The sequence below is a fragment of the Lates calcarifer genome, linkage group LG12, assembly GCF_001640805.2.
Source record: "Lates calcarifer isolate ASB-BC8 linkage group LG12, TLL_Latcal_v3, whole genome shotgun sequence".
NCBI lineage: Eukaryota > Metazoa > Chordata > Actinopteri > Centropomidae > Lates > Lates calcarifer.
Genome location: NC_066844.1, coordinates 12,563,297 through 12,582,297, shown reverse-complemented (window position 1 = coordinate 12,582,297; position 19,001 = coordinate 12,563,297). Strand labels below are relative to the sequence as shown.

Sequence of the window (19,001 nt, the reverse complement as noted above, 5' to 3'; positions counted from 1 at the left end):
CCAATGTTCAGCTTGTGTTTGAGGAGAATAATTGTTTTTCTCCCTCAGCACCCAGTCAGCCCCCGGTTAAAGTGATGTGGAATGCATCAAACTCCAAGATTATATTGAACTGGGAGCAGGTCAAAGCCCTGGAGAATGAGTCAGAGGTCACAGGTTACAAAGTAAGCACCCAGTGGCTTGATCTTATCAGAAAATTGTGTTTGTTTCCAATGGTTTCTGTGGCCTGACTTTGACTCACTTGCGGCATTTGTCCTCAGGTGCTCTCACTAAGAAGAACAGACACAGCCGCCCCAATGTCATGGAAACCAACACCACCTCTGTGGAGCTCGCCCTGCCACTGATGAGGATTATATCATCCAGATAAAGCCATTTGGAGAGGGAGGGGAAGGCAGCAGTAGCAGGCAGATCACCATCCCAAGGATACCAGGTCAGTGGAGAGCTAGTTAGTGCTCCTCGTGGCTAAGGATGGAATAATCCACTCCCCCTGCTGCTGCCTTGCCAGAACAGATTACCTATCATCATCTCCAAAGGAACAGGGAGAGTGGGAAAATAATTGCTACATGAAACATTTGTGCAATTATGGCCTCTGCTTGACACCATAATGCAAGCTTTGCATGAAAAGTTGAGCAATTTATTTAAAATACCTTTGAGAGTCATTACTTAAGCAGTAGAATGAAATTCTCAAATATTTTCTGAGATGAATGTTTTCAGCTCGTGATTACTAAAGGAGAGTGGAGAGGCAAAGAATGAAAGAAATGCCAAAGTCTGTGTGATTTTTTTTTTTTTCACCAGCGGTCAAACTAACAGCCTTGTTCTTTTCAATGGCTTTTCAGGCCCAACGCAGTCGGCTCAGCATCCAAGGTCTCCACTCTATCAGCACTCAGTACAATAGCACTCTCTTTCACAGCGCGGACATCTTTATGACAAACAGCTCCAGCAGATGTTGCATCTGATGTGGAGTCAGCTCCACGGTCGAACGCAAACACAGCCCACTCCGGTGTAACTAGATCCATTCATTTAGATTTTAGAGGCAGAAGGAAGTCGTTGATGAAAAAAAATGCCATTGAGATGTCAGGGAAGGAGTCCCCTTCAACACCCAGGCTAAGTAAAAGAGATTGACTGATGTTGTGACTATGTTGTTACCAAAGCTGCTTTCGTAAGAAAAAAAAGTAAAGAGAAATGTCTTATATGCATCTTTTTGTATGACATGTTGAGCTTTTATAGATTTTGTTTTCTTAATAAATTTAAAGTTGGTCTGGGCTTATTGGGGCAAGAACAAATAAAAATCATTAAATTTTCCAGTCTGGAGGTTATAAATGTAATTTGACAGTGTACCTTTGTCTTCTAAAATAAGTTAAGACTTGTAACTTTGGTTGTAAAAGACCAGAGTTTTTTTTTCCTTCAAGTTAATGAACTATTAACTGTTACCTGTTACATCTTTGCATTTCTGTTTCTGCAATATTTCAACAATATTTCACTCAAAGGACTGCACTTACATGTTGAGTGTTTGTCATCATTGGTTATATATATATATATATATATATATATATATATATATATATATATATATATATATATTATATATATATATATATATTTATATGTTACCAGGTTTGTAAAGAGAAGATTAGCATCTAAAGTCATGACCCTAGACAGTGCACGCTAATACATACAAGTATGATAACATTAGAAAGCTCTTGGAGGTGAGCCAGCTAAAGTTGATTCAAATTGAATTTTGTTAATGAGGTGGATATTTTTATTTTATTTTTTACATTTCATGAATCTAAAGGAAATGCAGAATAAAATACTTTGTGGTTTCCTGCTATATCAGCTCATGCTAACTGGCATTAATTACTAAAAGGTTGCATTAGCATGTCATGAATTTGGTGCCAGTCCTCTCGGGTAAGGTGATGTATAACTCCCCAAAAGTCAATAAAGTCCTTAAAGCCACCCATGATCATTACTGAAATAGCACCATGCTGTTGTTGGAGAGATCTTCCCTGGGTTCCTCTACCTTGGCCATTGAACTGCACTGGTGACCGAACCCTTGTGGCTGTTTCATGCTCCTCATTCTTTCAGTTAGCCCTGTGTCTAGAGCTATTCTTTGCCTTCTGTGTGCCTCATCATATGTTCAAAATCCTCAGGTCCTTAAAGAGCCTTAACTTATCATATGTATATCAAAAACATTAGAAACATAGAATTATGAAGCAGCCGCGGTGATGTTTACATGCTGCTGTGTTGATAGAAGTTGTATGTGGTCAGGATCGGGGGGACCGGCATCCTTTGTGGAATGCAGCGGTTAGTTTGAATGGCATTCTGCTGTTTCGCATGGGATATTGGCAATATATGAGGCCTGGTGAATTTTTATAGGTGTGTATTCTTAATAAAAGACAATGCTGCTGATCTTTTCCTTTTTCCATAGTCTCCTGATGCCATGTGGGACTGCTGTGCTACTGAGGTACAGTGCAGTCTGTATGTAGCGTGTAAACCAGTTGAATAGTTTGTAGTACTTTGAAGGGAAGTGTACTGTAGGCTACTGGGTCTTGCTCAGAATCATGCATCAAGAAATGTGTAATATACTGTTTTGTACACTTCAAATCATTTATATATAAGAACCTTTCTAAAGAGATGATTTACTTGGTTTTTATGTAATATCTGTTTCATACTGTAGCTAACTGTTGCTCAGCATGACTGTACTTTGTCCTTGCTCTTCTGTCCATTTGTAAACCGACTGAATGGCTTTAGGAACATGCAATGTTCATACATCTGATAAGTTTGTGTATACTGTGTGTGTACCATGAAAACTGAACCACAATCAGCCCCATGTCTATGCTTCTGTCTCAGTCAGCCCCTCTGAGATGTACTGGGTCTACTGTCCATATATGCTATAAGGGTTTCCTCTGTTGCTGTTTGTTGTTTATACTGTGTTAATAAAGATTACTGATTTATACAACAATGGCAAGCTCTGCTGGTTGATCCCTCAATTCATAACCTATGTCACAAATGACATGCAGGATTCAAAATGCACTTGGTGGCCACTTTATTTATCCAATACAGCAGATCTGCCATTAAGTATACATTTAGTGAGGTTATGATGTTGAGTTTTTATTGACACTGTCAGAGAGGTATCAATTTATGGATCTAGAATAGTGACATTAAGATTTGGCATCGAAAACAAAACCCAAACTGAAAAAGAAAACACTGGCATTGAAAAATTGGATTGTAAAAGGTTGCATTGGTATTGAAACAAGTATTGGCACTGAAAAGTGAGTTTTACTGAAAATTAAACACAGATATCAAAAAATTACAATCTCACAATATTGTCATTTTACTTTATCATATTATCTCTAATATATCTTTAATTCTGTGTCACTAATTTGGTGTGGAGAGGCGGGGCTGGAGGGAAGGCGCAAGGAGTGGTGGGCGGAGTAAAGCGCTCTCTGCACCTAGGCAAGAGGGACACACACAAAAAGAAAGCTAGGGAGAAAGTCAGACATGGTGCACCTGAAAGCCATACTTGAAAAGTGTCACTTTTATGTAATGTTGCTAATGTGATGTCAATATGACTATTAACAGATCTTTTGCCGGTCTATTTTCCAGCTCAAGCCTGGCGTGTCGCTCGGGTCTGCTTATCATTTCCACACTACTGCCCGAGTTGAATTGCGTGGAGGTCATGGAATGACTACAGACTGTAAATATAAATATACAGACGTTCCCATAGACTTAATATTTATATACAGTAAATAGAAACGACTTGGTTTTCATTTCGGCGTCCATGTTACCAGGTAAGAGCCACAGCCGGTCGAGGGACAGGCCAGCTCGAGCCTGGCTAGGCTACAGTTCCGGATCTCCCCTATTTTCCAGTCCTGATGCGGTTCCCGGCAGCACACCTTGGAGCTCCAACTGCCGAAGTCCGGCCAACACCTCCAAATGCAAAGCCTCCAATCACCATACTAAAACGGCCTGCGTCAACTGCCGAAATCTGGCCAACACCTCCAGATGCAGAACCTGCAATTACTACACTAAAACGGCCTGCATCGAAAGTCCAACATGAAATGATGCCAAAATCTCAAGTTGAAATAACTCAGCTGCTTCATCAGGTTATGGCTGTAAAGGACTACAAGGTATCCTCATTGGAGAGGGAGAAACTCGTGTTGGTTAATGAACTCGAGCAGTTAAAACATCAGCTCAAGACTACAGAAGAGAAGCCAAAAAATTGGGGATCTTTTTATCGAGACCTACAGAAAGGGAAATATAGTGAAAGATGGTACCCTAAATGCCCAAAAGTTCAGAAAATTGAAACTAATAGCAAGAAGGAGGCTGAGAAATGCCTGGCCTGGAGGAGGAGACCTCTATAGTCAGAACAGAACTGGCCCAGGTCAAAAATGACCTGGAAAAATCAGAATGCCATTGGGAAGATGAGAGGTTCAGTCTCCTTGCTGACCAGATGCAAAAAAATTCTACCCGCAAAGCAACATTTCTCCAGGAGCTGGAGAAACATCTGGAGTGGGAGGAGGACAGGTCCCATCTCATGGATGACCATGTGAAGCAAACCTCAAGACAGTGTTTCTCCAGGAGCTGGAGAAAAAAAGGTCCAGGTGTGAGGAGGACAGGGAAACATGTACAGCAAATCAGGGCAACATGTAGCTTAAAAAAGATGTTAATGCATGTGCAAGAGGACTGGACAAGGAAAGACACCACTGGCACAATGAAAAATCTTCCCTCCTGGAGTCTCTGAGTGTCTTCAAACAGGCTCTAAAAGACCAAGAGCAAAAGAGAGAAACATCTACAGACAGACTGTTGAACAGAGTAACAGAGCTGGAAAATCTGAACAATAAAATACCAATGAAAGAATTAGAGGTTTGTAAAATGCCATGTTTAAATACACTGAATAAACAAAATTTGAAATTGCAACTCATATTTTAAGACAAATATACAACTTCAAAGTGTCCTTTCAAATCCAAATATTTCAATGCCAGTGTTTGCTTTTTCAGTTTGAGTTTTGTTTCCAATGCCAAATCTTAATGTCACTGTCACTGTCACTAGCTCCATATCAGTTCTACAATAAATTTATTATTGAGGTCATGGCTGGTGGTGTTGTACTGCATTACATTGAGATGATTTCTAATATTCCTCCCTCCTTGTGGTTGAAAATGGGGTGAGAAAACATCAGAAACACATTAATATAGTACAGTTCAGTCTCAAAGTCCTGAACATTATTACCATTGTAAAGATATTGGATTGCATAAGAGAGTATTAATGTATTTTGAATGCCATTTATCCAGAATACAATAAAACTGCTTCGCATAAAATATCTAGACTGTAGCCATGTAGCAGTAAAGAGGTCTAGATAAGTAATTTCCAGAGTACTCCAGTGAGCATTACATTGCGGTTAGCATTGCACTTCCATAATATTCAGGGACTTGTAATGTTGGCTGAGATATCCTGACTTTTAGTACCAAGTTTGGTTCAAGCTTCAAAAACATCACATTTCATTATTTTTAATTTATAAATATACATGCAAGAAGTCCAAAGAGTTTCTTATGAATTTGGGTGTAAAGTATTTTTGATATGCTGAGTGAAAATGTTGCTTCAGGCAGTAGGTTGTAGAAATTACACTAGGTGGCACCAAGAGCACACAAATACCCTGTACCCAAGTTGTATGTATTGAATTTTGCCACAAGATGGCAATACAAGCATAATCCCTCATTATGTGGATATTACAGAAGAATCCCTTAATTTCCTATGTTGAATTATTAATATATGAAAATGTTCAAGTCACATAAAAAAACATTTCCCCAAATTTCACCTCTTTGTAATAAGTAACCAATTCAACATGAAATCTCTCTCCCCTTTTTTCATAACAAGAGACAGTGTTTGAGTCATACTGACACATTTATTTATGCATGTATGTTTTCCATTTAGACTGAATGCAAATACAGCAAATACACACCACCGAGCACTAGGGGAATGTAGAGCAAGAGGCAGTGGATAACTGAAGGTGGAGGCTAAACAGCGGAGCAGTTTGATGCTCTTCACTGAAATTAAAAAGAGCTCATATCCATAATCGGTACTGTGCTGGTTTTCTGCATTAACAGGGCCAATAAATGTTTTCATCCCACTGAGAACTAACAGTCCAGATTCAGAGAGACGACTTCTTTGCTGCACTTGGTGTCACATTCTATACAAGACAGTTATTCACTCTCAGGACAACTCCTGCTCACCTTGGACTGAAAGGAGAGGTCATTTCTTCATCTGCCCTATGGTGATTAACGGCATTTTCAGCTGTGCACTGATAACTGTGACTCTCATAACCACGACTCCAAACATAAGGCACCCATTCATGTGACATTTCTATTGCTCTGCTGTCCTTCGGATTTTACTTGCTGCCTCATCCCTTGAGCCTAAAAACACATCCCTGCTCCTTTCAATTTCTACAGAGGTATGGATATTTATATATAAATACAGGCCCTCCATCCTTCAACTCACCACCTCGCCCACAGTGCACGACTTCTCTCCTGATGCCTGCAGTCATTTCTCTTCCATCAGTAGTGTGTCCAATACTACAACGAAGACAGACTATTTTTCTCCCAACAGTTTACAGTATATGTGCTGCTATCATTGCAAGCAAGTGCCTTCACAACAGTCCAGTGTCATATGACCAGATAAAATAAAATAGAGCAAAATAGAATATACAAATCATCAGATTGGGAATCTCTTGTTTCCACAGACACATCAACAGCAGGTCGACAGTTTCAAGTCAGGGGGATGGGGGGGGTTAGACGACAAGGATGACAAAGCCATGGTCACAAGTGCTGGAAAAGCTCCTTTGAATATCACTAACTGTGTGTTATAGGTTTTGGTTACGCTTCGGTACGCATGAGAGTTCACAGTTTTCTCCCTTTAGAGGACAGAGGATAAGAGTAATGGCTGCTTATTGCAAATCTCACAAGCAGTGCGCTTCACTGCTTTCGGTTAACAGTAGCACAAAGTTAACAATGACAGCAACACAGCTAACATGGGTCAGGCTCCATCAGAGGGATTTTTATGTATGATAAGTGATGCATAGTATAGTATTAAAGGTCATCCAAGATATATGTTACGTGACAGCCAACAGGTTCTGTGGATATTCATGTATGTGTGTTACACGTTGAGTCTCGGCTTTGTCTGAAAGGGGAAACAGGGAGGAAAAGCACAGGCCTCACACTCACCACTCCTATAAATACAATTATAAACTCATACACCATAACTTAAAAGAGTTAATACAACAGAAAAACAACAAAAATGTAACCATGTTACTCTTGTGGGTTTGAACTTTCCCAGCCGTTGGTGAACATGCATATTCAAAAACCAGAAAATATATCTTTTAACATAGCTTATTAAAGTCGCTGTTTCAAGTTGCTATGGCCAGTGTTTTTATATTATGAATAAATCAAATGTCTGCATATTAAGTCTTGGTTTTAAGTTGGAATACTGAATATTTTTATATTGACAGTGGGACAAATGATTATGAATAAAGTGCAAATATTAACTACAGAGAATTGTCACCCAGCTCTCTACAATGAGTGGTTTCCCTCAGCTCTGCAAAGTATTTTAGCCTCTTCAGCTTGTTGTTTTGGTTTCATGGTCTGCAACTGGTCCACTCTTATGTGTGCTTGTTTCCAGTATTAATAAATCACATACATGCTACCTGCTAACCTGCTAAGCACCAAATTGCAGACACATCAGGTGGTCAGAAATATGACTCCAAATGAAGGGTAATTTAGCCTTGCATCTGCTGGATTTTTAAAGAGAACTGATTACTAATAGGTGAAGATACATCAATGTTGTGTTTAAAGTTTGTTGCATTGCCTTGAAGAGGCCAATTATAGTTGGTTCAAGGAATGGATATGATGCTATTGATTACTGACAGGAACATCAGTTAGTCCTTGGCCTGGATATTAAAGAGCGATTTCAGCATGTTTGCATATGACAACTGAAATGTCCAAAAACACAAGAATAACATAAACTCTGTTTCACGGTGAAAGTCAGTAAATCAAGTAAGAAAAACAGTAAAAACATATCATCACTTTTCTGAAACCTATTAGATAAAACATTATTCATATAAATTCTCTACAAATCTTATAACTGTGCCCAAAACATGTGACCAGCATTTCTGATGGCGAGTTGACACCAAAATGAAAACAGTAACGGTGAAGTGGGAAAAATAGGACGAGGACAGTGACGTTTTGTATGTTGGACCACAGCAGAGTTCCGTAGTCCACTGAACTGTCCTGATATTCTTCAGTAGAGTCTGTCAACATTAATATTTGTCCACCTCTCATTGGCCCAGTGTTTTTTTTTTCTTTTTTTGTTGTTGTTTTATTTTTTATTTTTTTCAACAGTTTCTCCGTAGGTGCTTAGTCCCATCACATCAGAGCTTCTTATGAATTTCAAATGTGGATGTGTTCACATATTTTTTTTCATTCCCTCAGATATTCTTTGTATTGAATCATGCAGATTATAGTCATCTGATTTTATACATATTTCATAAACAAGCAAACACTGGACATAAATTAGATTCTCTATAGATAAAAATGTAAAAAGCTAATAAGACAGCTGCTGATTATACTGAAGGTGTCATGGCCAAGAGGTGGCAACAACGAGCAAAAAGACTGCCTTTTGCCACTTGGCACCAACCTCCCCAACCCACCCCCCACCACCAGCATTGTCCCCATACTTCCACTCAACCATCCTCTGCTTTTTTATATTCATTTCATATGAGATGGTAGTACAGGGAAGATATGTGTGACCTTAAAACAGAAAGTAATTTTATTAGGATTAAGGTTTTGGGGCTGGGGAGTCTGGGGTTAAAACTCATTTATTTAAATTATATTGAGGGTTCAAATGAGTCAAAATTAAATAATATGCAAGTAAAGTTTCAAATAAATTCTAACAGAGGTGAATTCAAATAGTAAGAGAATTGACTGGGTTTCTCTTTTAATCTTGCAACACACCAAGTGGTAAATTATCCAGTAGAAGATATTCTCTGTTCCATTAGAAGGTGGAGGGCTGGAGGGATGGGTTGGGATGGAATGGGAGGCTGGGTCACAGTTGGTTTGTCTAAAGGGTTCGGAGTGTAGTTCTACTGACTGCGTCATGGAACGCAGTCTGTTCTTGTGTCGGTGTCTACACAGTGGGGATAGAGAGTCCTCTTGGTGGTGTACTGCAAGGTGGGGCAGGAGACACACAGCTGGAGGATCCTCTGCTGTCTCCCCTGTTTCAGGAGCCACCATGACCAATCAGGACTGTAATGAGACAACACACAGATCTATCATCACATATGGGTAATCCACCTACATAAGAACAAGACACCCAGACTGAAAGACGCACAAAACATCTACAAATAACGCAGCATTGTTTGTACTTCTTTTGTGTCTCTTTTTCCATCTCCATGCAGTCATTCTCCACCAACGTAGAGATGCCTGTTTGTTTTATGTATCTGTGTGTCTCTGTGCTGCAATTCTGTCTTTTTGTAGTAGTTTTGCTTCTCTAAGATGCAAAACCCTTGTTTCAGAAGTTTTATATCACTCACAGTCATTTGACTCTGTGCCTGGTTGGCCCATTCAGTAGCACACTCATACACACAAAGCATAGTAATCTTGTAACCTTTACGCTGATCTCATGCGCAGACTGTGAGCACTCTGTGTCACATACCTCTGATTTCTGCTGCAGCTCCTCAGTGGGAGAATCTGTTTCCCTGATAACCACTGCTTTTGTCACCAGCATGTCAGGGTGCTGCTGCTTGGCCTCTTGGATTGCCATGGCAAGGGCCTGGTGACATGAGGAAACAACACATGGGTAATAAACCTCACATATTAGCTTCAAGTACCAACAGAAGTAGCTCAGTATTTGTGTAATGCTCCTCTCACCTGATGTTGGTCCACATCATCATCTCCCGTGATTATAATCCGTTTCTCGATTCTGGTCTCTGAGTAGCCTCCTTTCACAGTCTGCAGAACACACACAGAAAGGAATTAACTCAGTGATTCATCAGCTCATTCCCTATGATTAAAAATCTACTTTATAGATAACAAAATATTTGTCAAAGGCTTGAAAAACTCAGTCAAGTTCATCTTTTGTGCACCAAATCCTTTCTCAGTAAAGCCATCTATTGTTTAATACAACAACAACAACAAAAAAGTAGTGTATAGTATAGTGTATATAGATGTCTAGAAAACCATGGCAAAAATGTAGTAGTTTTTCAATGTGAAGCCAATTGGAGTTTCTAACATTGTTACATTACATTGTGAGGCAAACATAAATATATTGTATTATTTATAAATTATGTATTATTTATACTTATATGTAGTATTTATTTATAGTCTTTTGAAAAATGTCATTATTTACATCTGTCCCATTTATTTATCAATCTACTCCAACATTTCAAAAAGGGGAGATGAGAAATATTTATGTGTACCATAAGATACAGATGTGGTGGGCTGACTCCAAGTTCCAGTTATTTAACTGTAACCATGGGAACAGATAAGGTGTTACCTTGGTAACTTGAGTTGTGGTTGCTGAGGTGACACTCTCAGCGGTGATGGTCAGTGGGGACACAACAGACTCCCTCCCCTGGGTGCTGGCTTTTACCTACATCACATTCATGAGAAGGGGTGTTGTACACACATGAACAGACATGCTGCAGACACACATATGCATACATGCTTATATACAAAATGCCATGTTTGTTTGATTGCTATGAGGTATTGAACCTTCCTTCTTTAAACTGTCCAAATTGAAGCTCAAAGGATGAGACATTCTGATTTTTTTGATGGGTCTAATTCCAACTACATTACCCAAAATGCAACATGTCTTTTATTGGGCCTTTCTTCACTAGTACATGTTTTTAAGACACCACTTCTAGAGTCTATACCGTGAGCTTTTCTGTGAAATATCTGAATTTCACCTGTTGTCAGGGAAGTAAAAGTGATAAAGTATTCATCTACTCTAATCTAAATGTTCCCATCCACAGTCTTCACAGTTGTTTTATAAAACTGAGGCATTATCATGACATCAAATACCAGTAATATGGCAATTAAACCTTTGAACATTTGGCTCATGCACATGGATCACATTGCAGATATGTTCCTTTCATACATTATTCGCTTTCACACTTTCTCAGAGGGATATCAAGTAAAGGTCAAAGCTAGAAAAGTAGACCACAGACAGCACAATGGCTGGAGTTTCTTATTCTGCCACCACCACACACACAGACTGTCACGCTGATGTATTTCCTCTATAAAGATACTTACAGGGGAGCCATTTTCTTTAAGGGCAGCAGGAGCCTCCTGTGGGCTGACAGCTCCATAGTTCTGACAGTGAGAGAGAAACAGTCTTAAGACTTCTGTATTTTGGCATTTCATAATATTAAATAAGTATGTGTACATTAAAGAATGTGCATTGGATGATCATATAAAGAAACATTACATTGGTGGACTCACAAGGGAAAGTTTTTTTTTTTAATGGGAAAAAGAGACGATACACCCAATTTCAATTCCTAATAGGAGCCAGTCTGCAAAAACATTTCCCATGATGCAACGACAGGATTTGTTTCTTCAAGCTCTTCCTGCAAAGGCAATACCTACACCTTTATGTACACCTGTATGTGTAACATCCCATTGTTACACAGGGTTTCTGTTGTAAATGTATATCTCAGATAGGGGGAGCTGTAGGAGCAGAAGGAGGCTTGTCATCATAGGTCAGACTCTATAGCTCCAGAGGCAGAAATAGAGAGATAGAAGAGCACAATACTAGGGGAAGATATTGAGTTAGTAACATGTATTTATGGGATATGTATCCATACTGTGGAGAGGGAGAGAGAGAGAAAGAGAGAGAGAGAGAGAACGAAGCTCAGTGCATCATGGGAGATCTCCTGGCAGTCTAGGCCTATAGCAGCATAACTAAGGCATGGTTCAAGCCTGAGCCAACCCTAACTATAAGCTTTATCAAAGAGGAAAGTTTTAAGCCTACTCTTAAAGTTACAGGGGGTGTCTGCCTCCGAACTTCCGAAACTGGGAGAAGGTTCCATAGTAGAGGAGCCTGATAACTGAAGGCTCCTGCCTCCCATTCGACTCTTGGAAACTCTGGGAACCACCAGTAAACCAGCATTCTGGGAGTGCAGAGTCCTAGTGGGATTGTAGGGGACTATGAGATTTTTAAGGTAAGATGGAGCCTGACCTTAAGGGCTTTGTAAGTGAGGAGGAGGATTTCGAATTCTATTCTGGATTTGACTGGGAGCCAATGTAGAGAGGCTAACACAGTTTATAGTTCCTGTCAGTAATCGTGCTGCAGCATTTTGAATCAGCTGCAGAGTCTTTAGAGACTTGTTGGGGCAGCCTGATAATAATGAAATACAGTAGTCCAGCCTAGAAGTAACAAATGCATAGACTAGGTTTTCTGTATCCTTTTGAGACAGAAAATGTCTAATACATGTAGGTCTTACAGTTGATGCATGTAAAAGAAACCTCTGTGCATGCTGGCTCACTGAAACATCCAAAGTGAACAGAGCCAGTGATAATGTTATTAGCTACACCTGGCTTTTCCTGCAATAACAAGTCGAAAGGGTCTATGGGAACACAGGCAGGAAAAAAAACAAACATGTCTCTGGGTGAGGTATGTACAATGTGTTCGATTCTTGTTTTACTTTTGGGATAAAACCAATGACCTGGTTATCTGTTATATCGTAAACAGAAAATCAGCAAAATGGCTCAGCACTCTCATTAGCCACTCTAAGTTACTGGACATGCAGACCAAAGTTGTATTGCTTAAGTATAAAAAAACATGCTATCTCTTCTTTCAGAAGTCTTTGCCTTAAAGATTCACAAATCAATATTTTATATCAACAATTGATCAAATGACTATGTAAAGTGAAAGCTGTCAGTTGTGGTGAGTTATCACCCAACTCTGCAGTTTTCCTCAGATCTATAGAGAATTTTAGCATCTTTCAACTCACTGCTTAAACTTTTGTTTTGGTTCACACTCATTGCTCTAATAAACTTTATTCCAAGTAAGCATTTAGCAGCTAAAGAGTAAGTTGCCTCAAAGATTGCTGAAGGTTAAAACATCAGTAAAGCAGAGTGAATACTGAACTTTCAATTATCAGGTCACTAGAAAAAGAACTCCAAATGAATGCCAATGTCGAACCATGTCTGCTGGATGTTCACCATATTAGCTTTATAAGTTAACAGTGTGTCAGTGTTGTGTTTATAGGTTTTTCCAAGACAATTTAAGAAATACTGCTAAAGCAACTAAATGCATCTATGTACTAGGGTCAATTATGTATATTTGATGCACAGACTCCTATTTTAGTTAGGTTTAGTCTAAACTGAACTGGTATTTCATCAAATCAAATTTTTAAAATAGCCTTCATACTTACGATAGGATGATGACACATAAAATCTTTTTAGCATTTAAGAGTACCTTAATTAACATGTGCATCAATGAGTTATGAATGGTTTTGTATTGACAACACATTTCATAGCCATAAGTGACCATCAAGCAAATGACAGCCAAGTGTGTAGTTGATGAATTCCTTAGCAGAATACATTTCTTTTACTACAGTTTGGTGGCAATGCCCACATTTAAAGCCTGTCAGTGACACACCCAGCAGAGAAAAGCAGCCAGCTGTTGTACTGTTGTTGAAAAACTCAACAAGACATGACATGTCTCCCTCTGCTGGACAAATAATGTCAGTGCTGGAGATCTTTGTCTGCCTGTACATGACATCATCTTTTATTTACTGCACACACACACACTACTGTGGCTTACACTGACATCTTTGAGAATTTGACTCAACCCTGATTTGGCACTTCAAAGACACCCTCTCTACATCATTGCCTGACTTCATCCACACCCTTAGCTGAATGGCTTAAGAACCCAGCAATGATTACATTTTAATAAGGCACCTGTGGGACAGCTAGACAGCACTCAAATCTTTGCCTCCAGAGATGAATGGGATTCACACCTACTTTCATCATCCTCATTAATACACTGTCAATACTTTAATCACTCTATAATGATGCTATTATGTCATCTGTGTCTGGGGAATATGGCCCTCATGTCAGTGAGGCCCACGGAAAACGTGTTCTTCTCTAATCAAGACTAACTTAAGAGCTCTCCAAAAAAAGAAAAAAATCTTCATTGCAAGTATATTTGTTAGGTGAGTGATGCTACTGATCCAGTGAGGAGTACTGTCCTAATTTGTCCTTTCTACCAATAGTTTCAGTTAGAAAGTATAATGAAAATAGACCACAGAGAAAAGGGGCAATAGCAAACTAACAAGTGTACAGTACAGAATAAATCCAACAGTGTTACATTTTTAAAAATATTAAAATACATATCAAAAGGGCTATATACGTTTTTCTGCTGCTGGACATGGTGTCTTGCGGGTGGTGGTGATGGTTGTTTAACAAGAGATTCAGCCATCGTGTTAACAATACAGTGCTACTTTTTTGGGCTGGATGGTTAGTGACTCAACATCACAAAGTGGGCTAGGACTAGCTGGTTAGCATACTAACTAAAGTGCAAGGAAAGAACCAGGAGCAAAACAAGAGTTACCATTGCAATTGCCTTCCACCACTTGAGACAGTTCTTGGTGAGTAAAGGAAGTTTAATGCAGAACTTGCAACATTTCCTCTAGACTGGTACAGCTATTGATGCTATGCTATGTAGTGATAGCCAAAATGTATACATAGCTCCCTTAAATAAGTTTGACATTTTAAACAAGAATACTGATATTACTCTTGTGTCTCTGGGATAAATACGAAGCTACAGCCAGCAGCCACCACCGGCATCTCTAGAACTCACTCATTAATGTGTTATATATATATATATATATATATATATATATATATATATATATATATTTTATTTTTTATTTTTATTTATTTTTTTTAATCTGTGCAAAATTGAAGTGTATGTAGGAGGTGAGACTGGAAAACAACGTTGTCCTCATGTAGTCATTCACCTGTCAAGAAATAGTCCAGCACATTAGCTGCTATTAAACCATAGATTTACATTTCACACTTTGGTATTTGCAAAGATTAAACAAACAAGGTATATATAAACAGTTTGCAGTCTTTATGCTAGGCTCACCGGCTGTGGCCTTGTGCTGAATATACATGAAAATTAGGGATGCAACGATACCCCTTTTTTTCAAACCGATACGATGCCGATACTTGGATCTGAGTACTTGCCGATACCGAGTACCAACACGAGTACCTATTAATGCCATTACACTTCGTACATTTACTTGAAAACGTGTTTTATTTTCATCAGATATTGTTTCATTCTCTAGCTGTAAGAAATTGCTGTGCTGATTGATATTATTATATATGGCACTGCCACACATTTTGCTCAAATAGAAGTACTGTTTAAGTACTGTTATTGACATTTTAGCATTCAACTGCATCTTTTTTTAACAAACAGAATATCTTCAAGGCAGGAGTAGGTTAAGGCGGAATGTTTAAAATGACCAACTATTTTCTGTCCGACTGCCACAGCATCAGCCACGCTCCTCTGTGCTAAGAGCCCCTCATTAACAGCCAGCTGGAGGGTGTGTGCGACACACGGCAGGCTCGGGAGTCCAGCTTCACTCATGGCTTTGATCATGTTTATCGCATTATCACGTAGCACATGAACAGAACTTTTAGTGACCCCCCATGTCTGAAGCATGTCATCAAACACACCTGCGATGGCTTGGCTGGTGTGCGAACCCCTAAATTGTTTTGCATGCAGGACGACTCCGTAAATCCTCGTCAATCTGCTGTGCAGTTAAACTGATGAGGGACACCGGGCTAACGCTGCTCATCCAAATATCAGTGGTGAAGCTGAGGGCCGAAATGTCTTGCAACAGGCGATGTGCCTCTTCACAAAGTCGTGTAGCTTTGGCAACACTGTGTCAGTGATGTGGTGTCGGCTAGGGATCTCATACCTCGGCTCCAGTATGCTGAGAAGACGTCTAAATCCCATATTATCAACAACGACAATGGCTGGTCATCAAGAGCAACGTACTGGGTCAGAGCCTCTGTTATTTTCACTGCGCACGGGTTGTCTCTTAACATCTCCCTCTTCTCCAGACTTTGCTGCAAAGTTGGTTATTGCTGTTTGCTATTATTAGCAAACGCTTTGAACTCGGCGTCATGTTGGTTTTTTAGATGTTTTATCAGATTGCTTGTGTTGAAAGTAATCGCTTTCGTCCCTCTTCTTGACAGTTTTGCAGAGCATAATTTGCAGTCCGCTTTACTTTAGTCACCATCATCCACTTACCTCCACACTGCCGACATTGCTCCTCCTCGCTCTTAATTAGCACCTGATCGCCCCAGTGAACATCACTGTGCCGTAAAGTGGTATCGGGCTGTGGTATCGGAACACTTTTATGAGTACCAGAACGAGTACAGGAACAGGGTATTGGACCCAATACCCGATACTGGTATCGGTGCATCCCTAATGAAAGAGCACTGATCTTTTATCTAACTCTTGGCAAGAAAGCTCATTATATTTCCCAAAATGCCTATTTTTTTTATATGATAATAACTAAATATGTAGCTGACAATTACAAAATGAAGTAAATCAATAGCGGTAAAGATTATGCCTAACTTAAGTACTGTTTAAAAGAATTGACTGCTTTAATGTAACTTAAAAAGGGTCATGGAAAACCACAGGCAGCAGTGTGAATTTACAGTAACATATTGTACATGATTGTAATAAGGTTGTTCATATTGCTTATACACAGTATTGTTGTTGTTGGTTTACCTGCGGTGAGACATTCATGATGTGGGGGTGGACCTCTGATCCATTCGTATGTGTCTGCGTCTTGGTGTCAGCCCTCCTCAGCATATGGGCCATGCTTACAGCAGTGGGGTCTTTCTTTGCCACAGGAGGCTGTGTGAAACACAAACAGTAGAGTAACGTCAAATAGCGATTTCTTCACATTAAGCTCTCTGAAGACTTTGGAAAAAATGCTGCATTGCTTACAAGCATCTTTGTTTTTAACCAAAGCATTTGAATACTGTTAACTTAAAGGAAGAAATACTGACATACAATTTTATTGGATTGTTTGGGTTGATGACAACATGCAAATGATGCTGCAGCAGCAGGGGAATTCATAGAAACACTGACACATCTAACAAAAATAAAATGGATGAAAAACAGAATTCAATGCATCAACAAAGAGAATAAAACATGTAGAGTTTTGAACAAAATTAAGTATGAACAAAAGGCAACTGAATTCGAACGATGGGAAATGGTCGAACAAAAAAACAGCTAAATTTAAAAAATGGCAGATAGTTGTGGCACCAAGTTCAACCAAGCAGGATGAATCCCATGGGTGATGATGATGAAGAATGAACGCATTCATCTGTCTACCTCATGATGTGTTCCCTCAGGAAGCTTCTCCTCTATAGGAGACTTGTCCCGGGAGCCCATTAGACGGGCAGAGTAGAATCTGGAGGTTTCCTCAAAGTCCTCCCGTCCCACCTCAGGCTGTCGCTCCCTCTCTCCCAGGTCCAACAAGCCTTTAGAGAAGTCCTCCACACCAGAGTGGAGATCTGTGATGATTGTAAAGTCGACCTCAGCCTCCAGACTGGACGTGGAGCTGACCGTCATGCTAGAGCACTTGCGCTCAATGCCCAGGTGAGTTTCCCTCATGCAGGTCACAGTGTCCCGCTCCTGTTCTTCCTCAGGGGCTACACTTGGCTGGGGCTTTCTGTCCCCGAGCCCCTCCTGAGGCAGGTATAGAGACAGGGTCAAAAATGTAATGTAACTGTAGATGGATGGATGATGACTATGACATGGATTGGGAAGGAAATATCATCCTTGTTTAAAGGTGGTATGTTCACTGAAACATGGATCCAGAGTCAAGGCCATTGTATTACACATGCAATTTATCCTCAATGTACAGTAGAAAATCCTGGAGCATGCAGTCATATTAAAGACAAAAAGCTGAAGGACTGTGTGATGATAAATAGGAGGACAATCAACCTAAAAAGCATAAAATGATTATGGCATTGCAACCTCTCTGTTATGTAGTCACTGGCCAGCCTGACTCTAAAAGCATAAAAAAAAAAAATAAATAATAATAGTGGGGCTAAACTCTCTTTTAAAGGATCATAATCCCAAAAACCATTGAATTACAATGAAGCTCCTGAGTTATCCAATCTACAGTAACACCACTTGTATTAATTACAAGTACACTTGATAATTAGATCGCAGTAAAAACTGGATCATGCCAGCAAGGGCCAAGCACAAGGGATTTTGTTTTCAATCCACACATTCAATTCAAACTCATCATGGTGATGGATGAAGGCAGCTGAGTAGCCAGTAAAAAGTATCACACTTCATCCTTTATAGGATATGGCTATTTTTTATATACTATATCAGGAGAAACTGGTGCAATCAGTTAGGAGGCGTGCAGTTTACCCATGAGCAGTGCAGAATGGAAGAAAGATGATGGGTGGAACATACAGAGGTGGGTTTAAATACAAATGAATAACCTTGAAATCAGCAAACGGCTCTTCATAAATGGCAGGAGTAGAGACAGGCTCCTGCAGGGGAAAGCAGAGGAAAGAGCAGACAGAACATCTGAAGGTTAGAACACAGCACAGCCACCACACAGACAGAAATCCTAACAGCAGAGCTTGGCTGGGGCCTGGAAATATGAGCTCAGTGTGTGTTCTGAGCACAAAGTATTTCAGTCCAGACCTAAACTGGGATCCTGGTGTACTTTACAGTGAGAGTCCAAATCCAAGTATAAACAAAAAATTGTGAATAATTTGCTCAATAATATATAATTGCTAATAAATCAGTATTTTTAATGTCTTCATAACTCAAACCCAAGTTTAGGTGAGAAATTCAGCCAGATCCAATCAAAGCCTACTGGGTTTGATAAATGAGAACTCTGGTACTTTTTTAAACCTGGGCTATCTTTTCATATGTTTTGGGAAGTAAATTATTGATAGGGA

The 19,001-nt window shown here is 39.6% G+C and overlaps 2 protein-coding genes and 1 long non-coding RNA gene across 10 annotated transcripts in view; 2 read left to right on the top strand and 1 right to left on the bottom strand.

Annotated features, from left to right (window-relative positions):
- Positions 1-1,557, top strand: part of cntn4 (contactin 4) — a 154,744-nt gene extending 153,187 nt beyond the window's left edge. The window contains exon 24 of the transcript XR_007814351.1: positions 1,388-1,557. The gene's annotated coding sequence lies outside the window, so the exon portion shown is untranslated. The remainder of the gene's footprint in view (positions 1-1,387) is intronic.
- A 1,383-nt stretch (positions 1,558-2,940) lies between these two features.
- LOC127143136 (uncharacterized) lies at positions 2,941-5,085 on the top strand. Its single transcript, XR_007814354.1, has 2 exons — positions 2,941-3,691; positions 3,786-5,085. It is a non-coding gene; the product is annotated as an uncharacterized LOC127143136 (long non-coding RNA).
- Positions 5,086-6,212: 1,127 nt separating this feature from the next.
- The window catches only part of LOC108886581 (band 4.1-like protein 1), a 75,069-nt gene continuing 62,280 nt past the window's right edge, over positions 6,213-19,001 (bottom strand). For 6 of the 8 annotated variants that reach the window (XM_018681534.2, XM_051074768.1, XM_051074767.1 and 3 more), the window contains 8 exons: positions 18,534-18,584; positions 17,407-17,763; positions 16,795-16,923; positions 11,295-11,354; positions 10,537-10,632; positions 9,912-9,992; positions 9,697-9,813; positions 6,213-9,287 (listed from right to left, as the gene is read on the bottom strand). In XM_018681534.2, the coding sequence (XP_018537050.1) occupies positions 9,282-9,287; positions 9,697-9,813; positions 9,912-9,992; positions 10,537-10,632; positions 11,295-11,354; positions 16,795-16,923; positions 17,407-17,763; positions 18,534-18,584 (897 nt within the window). In that variant the 3' untranslated portion in view covers positions 6,213-9,281. The remainder of the gene's footprint in view (positions 9,288-9,696; positions 9,814-9,911; positions 9,993-10,536; positions 10,633-11,294; positions 11,355-16,794; positions 16,924-17,406; positions 17,764-18,533; positions 18,585-19,001) is intronic. The other 2 variants (XM_051074770.1, XM_051074771.1) reach the window with 2 other exon arrangements.